General features: G+C 43.1%; 1 protein-coding gene across 1 annotated transcript in view; it reads left to right on the forward strand.

The window, feature by feature from the left end:
• BEAN1 (brain expressed associated with NEDD4 1) overlaps positions 1-10,605 on the forward strand; it is a 57,633-nt gene extending 47,028 nt beyond the window's left edge. Inside the window, 2 exon segments of the mRNA XM_048316909.1 lie at positions 6,206-6,422; positions 6,424-10,605. Of these exon segments, the coding sequence (XP_048172866.1) occupies positions 6,206-6,422; positions 6,424-6,606 (400 nt within the window). The 3' untranslated portion in view covers positions 6,607-10,605.
• Positions 10,606-11,372: the final 767 nt, after the last annotated feature.

Genomic DNA, 11,372 nt, shown 5'->3' on the forward strand with positions numbered 1-11,372 from the left:
AATATCTGTGGGGAGGCTGCACCTTCTGAACAGCCTCTCTTTACACCTGTCCCAGTTCCACTCTACAGGTACAAATTATTGCCGCATAAAAAGCACCCTGCAGCAGTGAAAGCAGCAAAACCTGATGGAAGGCAAGCACCAAGGATTTCTAACCAGAAATCTCCAGTGCCATGCAGAGCAACCACAACTTAAAGCTGTCAAATCTTTGATAACTGTACTTTTTAAAAAAGGGTATTTTTCTGTGACTTCCCAGTTGTCAGACTTTCTGTTACGTATTGCAGCCAGTATTTCCTTCACCTGCTCAGAATTCATTCCTGGAATAATTAAAGCAAAGCCCTTTTTAGGAATATGATCCTAAAACTCGTCAAATGGAAATCTTCCTCAAACATCAGCAGGGTCTGGTGACATGCAAGAATTGGTAGTGGTGTTTAGAATCCTGTTTGTGGATTTACTCCATGACTTGGGAAGCTACAGATTTTTATTTATCTTAACTGATTCTTGTTACTCAATCAGTGCCCAGCCTCCTTTAGTGTATAATGGTTACAGAAATCCAGAGACTAAATACTGCTGATGACCAAGTGGTTCTCACTATGTATAAAAGTAATGCCAGGCTGAATTGTAGCATATGAAATCTTCATCATAGAATGACTTGTTTTATTTAAAACATTTATTTCAATCATTTAAAGCTGCACAGTTATGTTGAAACTGCATTATATCAGTTTCAAATGTTATCTGATACATGTTCTCATGAAAACAGTTTACACTGAATTTCATTTTTCATCTGGAATATTTATTCATCAAAGTCATAACTTCCTCAAGATTATCTTGACACAGAGTGCAAAATAAAGATGCAGCCTTTTACTGCTCATTAACACAAATAGTCCTGTTGTAGTTTTGAGGAACTGGAAATTCCAGAAATAACTATGAACAGAAAAAAAAGGCAGAAAAAAACTAAATTCCACATTTCCTGTCTCTTCAATGGTTAAGTTACTTAAGCCCTAGATGTTTTTTTGAACAATACCTTGGGTTACATTTTTTCACTATTTGAAAACATTAAAATAAATATGTATATAAATGGAAAGTGTCAGGATCAAAAATAAACCTAGTGAAATATCCTGGCTCGTGACATATGTCATTATAGGAGCAGTTCTGTCAGAACTGATACATTTCCTCATGGTAATAATAAATCACCAAAGAAAATATGTATTCTAGGAAAACACGCCTCAAAGGAAACACGGACAGATCTCCAGGCTGCTCTCCCACAAACCTGGCTGTGAGCAAACTGTGCCACCACAGAAGGCAGAGCTCAGCATCATCAGCTGAACTGCCTACATGGGCAGCAAGCACATCATTATTTTTTTCATTTGAACCTTCTTGTAGAGAGTTACAGCATAATTGTTCTAATTTCAGCCTTTCTGTTAGGTAACAACATCATACAAACATCCTTTGTGCTGTTTCATCACAGCTCAAACCTGTCAGCACGCGGATGTTCCAGATTTGGGGGGTCTGTTTGCCATTATCAAAAGAACACAGAGGTCATCACCAAAATGGAAACAATGCAAGAGGAGCAATTTTAGCAGAGTCAGAATATACAACAAATGAACAAAGTGAACCACAAGACATCTATTGCACAAAGAATTTTTCATTCCCAGCTCTGCCGTTTTTCACTTCTTGTTGTCTGCATCTTAAAAAATTCTGTCAGCAGAACCTTCTTCCTGCCCCAGAGTGGCTCCTAATTTCTGAATGACAGCCAGTTAAATAAGCTCTTTGGGGTTTCCTTGGCAACAAACCCATCCTAATACTGCAACGAGAGCTGACAAACTCACAAAGTTATTGCCCCCCACCACGCTCTGAGTCAACAAGGTCATCCTGGAGAGCTGCTGTAATTTTTGGGCAACATTCCCCTCTCTGCAGATCACATTTACCTGCAGTAGGATATTAACTGACATCACCCTTCCTTGCTTTTCCCAGGGAAATTATCCCTTAAAATCTCAATAGTGTGTCTACAACAACAGTGCAGGTATTATAACAAAAAACAAGGCCCAAAACCAGGCAGACAGCTGCACATTTCATGGTCATAAACCTCTTCCTTCTCATCACTGCCTGCAAGACACTGAACCTCCAGATAACACAAGTTTTAAAAAGCAATGCATTAAAGTGGATTCACCACGAGTACTGCAGCCAAGGATTTTTTCAGGGCTGGTATCCACAAGATGCAGTGTAATGAGTTCCTGTGCTCCATTATTTATGTTGTGGTAACACAACACTTTCCAAAAGCATTTGCTTTCCTGTCTAAAAGGATTTTCCTGGGAGTGCTGTAGTGAACTTCAAGCCTGAGCTACTTTTTACATGTCCAATATCTTCACAGAAGTGAATCTGACAGGTAAAATATAACTATTGTTGTGGGTTTTGTAAATGATGAACAAGTATTTTTGTTTTTCCACTTCATGGTCCTGCATTTTCAGTTGCAAAACATATAGATATGTAAATATATAGATAGATAAACATATAAATATATATATATGTACACACACACACTACACATCTCTGTGTAGGTATCACTCCTTAGCAGTTCCTGAGGTTGCAATGTGATGATTTCTGCCTGTGAGCTGCAGTCTCAGACCTTCCCCATCCTCCATCTCTGCCCTTTCCACTTCCCTGGTGTTCCTGGTGCCCCCCTGACTAAACTGGGAGCTTCTCACTGAGGCAGCTAAACCAGGAGAAATCTGGCCCAGAAAAAACTCACACATAAAATACAAAACTTAAAAAAAAAACCCCAAGCCTCCCACCCCCACCCCCAATCTTTTTGCCTATTTAGCTCCATATTGGGGATCAGGGTTTGGCTTTATTTTAAAATGACAGTAAGGCTTCAATCCAGCATCACTCACACCAACACTTGGTAATCAACTGCAAGAAATTATTGCTAATATTGCTATTATTGCTATTGCGATTTTTTATAATTTTTAATCCTTCAGATCTTTTGAGGAACGGTTTTCCAACCACCACCATACATGGACAGTGGATGCCTGTCCAACTGGATATTATTTCTTACAATACTTGCATAGATTCTCTAATAAAAAAGATCTTGTAAAGTCATAGAAGTTTACATATTAAGGTCTCCTTGAAGGACAGACTGCAAAATAAAATTCATGCTTGTAGAGTTGATAATACATTATTTATCCTACAGGAATACCTCTATAACAGCAGTCTGAAAGCACAACCAAAGTACTTAAGCTGTTAGAGAGGAAAAAATCACACCACAAAACAAACAAGCAAAGAAAAACAAAACTCACAAACAAAAAACCCAATAATACATTAAAAAACCCACAAAATGCTTGGAAAGTAAGGAAAAAATTCAAAGTTGAAGTCTCTTTTATGACCTTAATTCATCTCCATTTTATCCTCACCAGACAGTGCTAGGAACCTTATCTGCAGAAACAGAGCAGGAGCTGTTTGCAATGTCAGCTCTACAAGCAAAGATCCCATGCATAGAAAAGAACACAGGAAATGAACATCAAGATCATAAACTGATAACGAAATACAAAAACTTATTTTAAAAAACCCCACAACTATTTGAATTATTTGTAATTCTCTCCATGGCCACAACAATATGTAGGTACAGCTGTGAAGCTGCCAGAAAGCTGTTTAATTGAAAGTCTGGCATGTGTTTTTTACTACCTTATTCAATTTTTAAAATGTGATCCGAATTGCCAAAAATGAGGGGGAAGAACATTACTTGCTTTTGGAGAAAAAGAGATCATTATTTTTATCCATCATATGTATGAAGGGAAAAAATGCCCTAACACAAATATACTGATATTTGGAACAAAACACTAAAATGCCAACTCTTCACTCCCATAATTTGCACCCACATGACTTGACCCTTAAAAGTCTCCTTCCCAAGGGATTCCAGCCAGCAGTTCAGTTCTACAAAGCTGAGCTGTGGTCCAAGAAAGACATTAAATTAAATCCAAGGCAGAGGAATGCAGATGATCAGGTAACAGCAGCAACAAACAGTTCACACTGTGCCCATTTCTCCTTTAGGTCAGTGGCAGGTTTCCCAGAATCAGGACACAGAGAAACATCTTCCCTTTGGTGTCTTTGCAAAAGGTTTCCAAATTTTCCACCTTGAAACTCACATTACCATGGGCTTTTCTGAATGGAAACTTTTCCCCTGTGCTATCAGACCCAGTAAGTGCTCTCTGTTAGCCTGATTAAGTCAGTCAAAACCTGTGGAGAGATTTTAAATAAATTCCCTGGGCTTCGGGTCAGCAAAATGTAAATTAAGTAAAGATGCAGCTCATAGGAATCCTGCAAAGAGTGGCTGTTCCTTTACCCTCACTGAGCTCAAGGAGCGTTGAGGACATCAGGTCCTCAATGTCTGACTGAGGTCTAAAAACTTTTAAAAGACTACCAGGTATGTTTGAAAGCTTCGGTGTGTTCAGTAGAGGCTGGAGTGAAATCTTTTCCACATGCTGTAAAAAAAAAACAATTCTACTTCCTAGAGGCTGGGACTTTTCTGAAGTACCTAGCAGCCCTATTCAGGGTTTTCAGAACAGACTTAGGTTCTTCAACACTATTTTCTGATGGGGAAATTGCAATTTTCTAGTCCGAATTTAAAGCCATTGTCCTGATGAATATAAAAGTAAGATGAAGTGGAGGTAAAAATAAAAACACCCATGGCTATTTGAGTTTAGTTATGTAGCACTATGATTTCACTTTCTTACCTCTCCCTTCCCCCAGAACCATTTCTGTCACCCAGACTGAGGTTTGGGAGCTTGGTTTAGCCTGCCAGTAACACAGGTACAGGGGCAGAGTGTGTGCCTGCAGTCTGCTGAGAAGACACATGCTAAATATCCCAGTTTTCAGGAAATATCCTAGATCTTAATTGCCCTGCAGTTAGCGTGGCTGAGGAAATAGGTTCTTAATTTGTCTGGCTCCAGCAGAAATGTTTTTCAGGTTAACTCAGTAGGCAAAGTTTTTTTAACAGGAAATATTCCCTTCTTCAGGATTGGATTTAAAATGATCCTGGAATGGTTAAACAGCAGACACAAAGCAGGTCTAACGTTTAAGATCATGATGTTATGACTCTTTATCACTCTTGCTTGTAGCCAGGGAGCCAGGAAAACAGGGCTTCCTTTGGTCCCCTGGAGCTGGGCTGGTTTGAAAGCAAAAGTAGGTCAGGTTCAGTGTGCGGGCAAACAGGCGCTGCCAGGACAGCCAGGGAACCACCCAGGGAGCAGGGCAGGATCACCAGCTGTGCCCAGCCCTCATGGGGCCGCAGTGCTCTCCCTGCAGAGCCTTGGGCTCCAGGGCTGGCAGTGCCAATGCACGGAGCCTGCTCGTGTCCACTCCCTCTGTTCCCATCCCCTTCCTTCAACACACATCTTGAGCACCCCAGCACAGCCTCACGGGTCTGTCCAGGCTCATCAGGTACCCCTCAGTGCCCTCCCCGGGCTGTGCAGCCCAAGCTCCACCTAAGGAGCCTGTTTGCAGTGCCAGTGGGACATGGAGTGCAGAGAACAGAGCAGAGTGAGGAGGGAACAGTCTCCCTGGGACCAGCCTGGTGGCACAGACAGAGCTACAAAGCCTCGGTACACCTGAGCTGGCTCCTCATGGAAACTCCACCAATCCACCTGCCTCGCAGTGCTGCTCTTTGGGAGGAATGTGATGGGCACTGTGCCCAGTCCCAGAGTGACCAGCATGAGTCTGTCCAGATTATCCAGCACAACTCTGCAGCTCAACAAGGAATCCTGCTGCCCCTGGCAGCACGCACCTTCCACCCAGGCAGCCCACCCAGGCGGTGCTGGCTGAGCTCCAGAGACCTGGAGTCAGGACAGCACACAGTGATATGTGCTAGAGACTCCATCAAGAGCTCTCCATACCTAATTTCACAACTGAAACAGCAACGCCACTTCCTTTTCCCCCAGATTTTTCTAACCTGGCTCTTACAGGCAGCTGAGAGCAGGAATGAGCCTTGGCTGCACTGCACTTATGGTGACTGTGCCCCTCTGGGATTATCTCTGGGTGGTTTTAAGTGTTATATTCTTGAGTGTCTCACATGGCAGGGTCAGCAAGGATATGGGCTGAGGACCAAAACACCAGACACTCCTTTTCTTCTCACTTTACCTGCCTCTGTTATGCTGAAATAATGTACCATGGGATTTTTCCCAGGAATCTAATGAATATTTCTTTTTTCTTTCAGCTATGACAAATGTGTGGGGCCAGGAGCAACACAAATATATATTCCCACAGATGATCCCCCCCCATATTCCCTTATGGACCCTTGCCAAAGAAATGAAATATCTATAAATATCTATATCAGCCAGGAAGAGGAAGCAGCATCTGGGACTACAGGATGGGCTACAAATTATGCAGTGAGGCTGCAGGACTTGCAGCAGCCCAGCTCAGCCATCTCGGTCATCTCCCAGTGCGGAGGCTGCTCCCCTGCCCGGGACAGCGGCGTGTGAGCACAGCAGCCCCAGCACACCTGCTCCAGCAGAAATATGGAACATTCTCCCACTGGCCATCAGACCCCAAATCATGGGAATGAAAGTGGCTCTTTCCTTCAATTCTTCTAAAGAACTCAGACCAATGGAAGAATAAAACCCTCTGGAAGTTTTACCAATTTTATATCTTTAAACAGGGATACAATGGGATTTTTTTACAGTGAATTTTGCAAGTTTACCTAAACTTCCCTGTTTGTGCTTCAAGGTGTTCCATGGCATCACACAGCATAAAAGAGCAGCAGAGACAAGGAGTGCATCTGACCTTTTTGAAGCATTGCAAAACCCATTGAAATCAGCCACTCATAATGAAGATCAGTGTTATCCAGTCAAGCCTACTTGTTGATTTTATGATACTTTGCATGTTTTAGAGCAGAAGGAAAAAGAAGAGCATTTTGTTGTCATTGTAGGTGCCACTAGTACATCTCGTTCAGTGTCTTGACAACAAAGCATTTTTAAATAATTCTTTGTCTAACTATGTGTTTCAGTAGGCAAAGCACTGCCTAAGAAAAGATTATTATCAGTATCATGTAGAAGCAAAAGAAAAAAGAATAATATTTTAATATTCACATTATTCCTTTGGTACCAGGCTTTCCAGGCCATTGCAAAGCCTGCTGCAAGTCTCCCTCAAGAGAAACCACCCACAAGTGGTGAAGAGATGGCAGTGGGTCCCCAAACTCCAGCTGGCTTTACCAGCAGGAGCTGCAGCACAGCTGTGCAGGCTGGAGCTGCATGTCGTTCATGGGCCTTGCTGTAGCCAAGGGAAGGGCACAGGAGTACCAGGGGATGCTTCAAGCCAGTTCCCACACACAGCTGCATTTCCAGGCATAAACCAGTCCCTCCTTCCATAAGGAGCCTGTGTGTTACAGTGTGACCACAGTGACCTCTGGGAACTATGTGAGTGTGGTGCAAACAAGAGATGCTGGGCTAGGCACAGTAACAGAACCTCAGTTCTGAACCCCGGAGCGTGCCCAGCTTTGAGAGATGGAAGAGGAAAAGGAACCCAACGAGTGAGCCCAGGACACTCAGATGGGAGTCTGTGGGTTCCCAGCTGGTGTGCCAGGGCAGTGGGTGCAGGGGCTGGGAGTTCAGCACAGGCACAGCAGGGTCAGGGCACAGCAGCACTTTGTTCCCAGGGATGGCTGGGGCTGCACTCACTGCTCCCACTGAGCCTCCCCTGCCCCAGCCCAGCCCAAGGGGACCGAGTGTGGCACAGAGGGGGCTCCCAGAACGGGCACTGGCTCTGGGGTGGGCAGGGCAGCAGGGACCCAGACACACATGGGCACCCCTTGCTCCTTCTCCCCTCCCGGGAGCCACTGGCCAAGCCCCAGGCACCTGCTGGGCACAGCTCCCAGGGCTGGATACACGTTTAAAAGACAGCGCATCCCCTGAGGCTGGGCCTGTTCACCCTGAGCTGGGGAAGATCCAGGTGTGGGACAGGAAGATCTGCTTCCCCCACTTCCTTTTTATGGCCCAGAAAAAAAAAAAAAAAGTTGCAAGATTCAGGCTGGAGGCCAGCCCTGAAATCCAGCAGTAGGCGGCCAAGGAGGTTTCATCTGTTGCCTTGAACAAAACAAAGTTTGGATCCTACTGTTCACTTCTACCTGGAAAGTTCCATTCCTCATCTGAAATAGTCCCATTCCTCATCTGAAAGCTTCTGTGTGTCTGGCTGAGGACACACAACCCACAGGAGAGCAAGGAGAGCTCAGCCCTGAGCTTTCCTTGGGACAGTACTCTTGGAAAACTTCTTTGCTGTCTTGTTTTGAAGCATGTTGCTGCAAGAAAGTCGAGCTCTTAGTTTGCACTCTACATTTTTAAGTCGTTTTTAAGTTCTGCGTCTAATGGAAAACCCCTGGGTAAGTCTGGGTGCTAGCAGGAAGCAGAAGTGACTGTCAGCACATCAACACACAGGGATGGAGCTCCAGCCAGTCCTTGGGGCATTCACAAAGCCTGGGCTCCCTCTGGGACCAGGGACAGGAGCCAAGGAGCTGTGTCAGGGCACCAGAGTTATCACAGGCTCATCTCCAGGAAATCTCTTAGAAGCATTTTCACTAAAATACAAAAAAAAAAGTTTTTTACACTGAGAAAATGTCGTTTTCTATCCCCACTAAAGGACATATAAAGCTGGGTATAGTAAATATATAATGGTGTTTAAAAGGAAGCATCATGCAAATTATTAAAATTGCACTTGGATTTTCTGTAAATACTGAATAATTTTCAACTGTAATCATCATTCAACACTCCAAAGATTGACACAATTATAATTAATACTTAGATGGGAAGTAATTACATGGTTCTTACTGCTATATAAATTGTACCATTACTGAGTCATATGCACATGATGAGATATAAGGTAAGCATGCATTTTTTGCTAAGTAGATGACAGTAAATATGTATTTTGCTAAAATGAAAGAATTCTTTTGCAGTTCAGCAAGATTTTCAATATTCTCAGTATACTATACCCAAAAGAACTAAATTCACTATTTAGCATTGCAAAACTGCTGGCAGGCATTGCTGGAAGGTAGGCTCTATTTCACACTTGTGTCTTTAACAGAGAGAACTGCTCCTCTCCATAAAGGATTAGTTTAAACAGTTTTGTATGTGCAAAGTACCCTGAAATAAGAGAAACAAAACTCTCCAGCACCTATGAGGGGCCAGAGATGCAAAGCAGCAGAGAAATGCCCCAGTCGGATTTGTTGGCAGGAGAATCAGTAGAGAGAGAAAGTACAGGGGTGCTTTGTGCAGAATCGGATTTGCTTTCACGGCTGCACCTGCCTGCAGCTCCTGCAGACCTGCCTGGAACAGGGAAAGGCACCAGGACCGGCTTCCTTTAGGCTGCTGCTGCAGGGGGAGCTGCAGGGGAAATCTAATGAACCCAAATCAGAAGGGAAATGGGATTTTTTTTTCCGGAAAGTGAGGCTCTTCCAAGTAACATGACCAAGCCAAAGGCTTTTCTGAAGACAGGCACAGAGGGCTTTTCACATGTGGCAGACAAGTCCCTGCTCCATTACTGATGCTCAGTTTCTGTGCACGGTGGGAAACCCTTTCGACGTGTTTGGCTTTTAACCTTTTTAACAGGGACTTCCTGTTTCATCAACTCTGTATCTGTGGTTTACAAAACAAGCTGACGTTAAGTAGACTTCTGAAGAAAATGGGAGATTTGCATTTCACCTCATGTTAGCAATGCATTGGTAAGATTATAGAAAACAAATCAAAGTCTTTCTTCCTTCCTTCGGTATCAGTTAAGTGTCCCTGGCACTGTGATCTGGGTTTGGCAGCATTTCTTACACACATCTGTCTGCTCCCTCTTGTGGCATGGACAACTCCACAAAATCCTGTCGTCCTGTTATCACAGAATAATCCAAATAATCCCAGTTGCTCTGTCACACGGATGTGGGAGCCAACCAAAATATGTATGTCCACACTGTAGCATTTTTCTAAGTTACCACTGAATACCTGGGTTATGTCATCCATTACAAACATATATAACTAAAAAACGAACTGTGAATTAAAGGCAGAGTGTGCTGCCTTCTGTAACATCTTACCACGATCACTTGCAGGAGTGTTTTAGCATTTTCTACTCTTGTTAATCTTTTTAACTGAGTGATACCCAACAAAGCTGGGGGGGCAGGGGGTGGGAAAGCCTATAAATCCAACCCAAACAGGTAGCACTAGAAAGAAAAAATTTAGCTGTAAAACACTACAGAGAGGTTTGCAGCTGTGGAGCTGCTCCAACAGCTTCCAATGCTACTACTGCAAGTGTGGAAATTTCAGTGCGATAAGAACATGCTTTCATTTCTTGAAAATATTGCAGATCTTGGATAAATCTCAGCAAAGTTGGCAGAGTTACGTTGCTCTTGAGAAATTCATGTCCAGCTATCAGATATTATCCTAAACCCTTGCATAATTCTAATACCAGTGCTAAAACCCAGGCTTAACACAGGCCTTTCCTTTATTGCATGAGTAAAATCAGAAAGAAAACGGGACATGCTGTTTCTTGCTACATGATAACTACCCTGTATTTCTGTAGTCAGCTTTTCTGCTTCAATTTTTAGTATACTGATCTTATACAGAACTTTTAGTAAAGAACATACACATATTTGGGTTTGCTTCTGTGCTTTTTATGTCACCAATCTGGGACCACTCAAAACTGAGCAACTGCTGAGGAAGCAACACTGTGCTTCAGTCACTTACATGTGGATTTTACCTATGTCAGAGACCACAGGAACAAGCCCTGGAGCAGTCAGGTCCCTCCTACTCTGGGGGACAAATCAGTCTCCAAGCTCAAGAAGGGCAAAGTCAAATTACTTAAGTCAGGACACTGAAAATGGCAATGTATCACCAAGGGGAAAGATGAAAAGCCAGGAAATAATAGGCCAATCATCCCAGAAATATTCAAACAGATCATTTTTTAGCACAGCAAGGTGAGTAAAGATATATTTCCTGAAGGAAAACCACATCAAACTGATCTAAGTGGTCTTGGTACAGTCTGACAAATTATTCCCCTCCTTAAACTAGAGAAATAATTTCTGCATAAAATTATAACCATAGACTTCTGTGAATTAAAATAATAATCATCATATGAGAGAGTATTTAGCAATTTGTGAAGTCACACAGGTGCACCACATCATGGTGGCTACAGGTAGTGACTTGAAAATTCAGATTCCAAAAGTCAAGATGGGAAAAGCACCTGGATCACAGGTGTGTTTCCTAAATGCTGGATCCAACCTCCATTTAACCCGTTGCAGGACATTTGTCAGCCCCCACAGCAGACACAGATCTCATTTAACCCCATTGCAGGGTATTTGTCAGTCCCCACAGCAGACACAGATCTCATTTAACCCCATTGCAGGACACTTGTCAGCC

Source organism: Corvus hawaiiensis, chromosome 12 (assembly GCF_020740725.1).
Source record: "Corvus hawaiiensis isolate bCorHaw1 chromosome 12, bCorHaw1.pri.cur, whole genome shotgun sequence".
Lineage (NCBI taxonomy): Eukaryota > Metazoa > Chordata > Aves > Passeriformes > Corvidae > Corvus > Corvus hawaiiensis.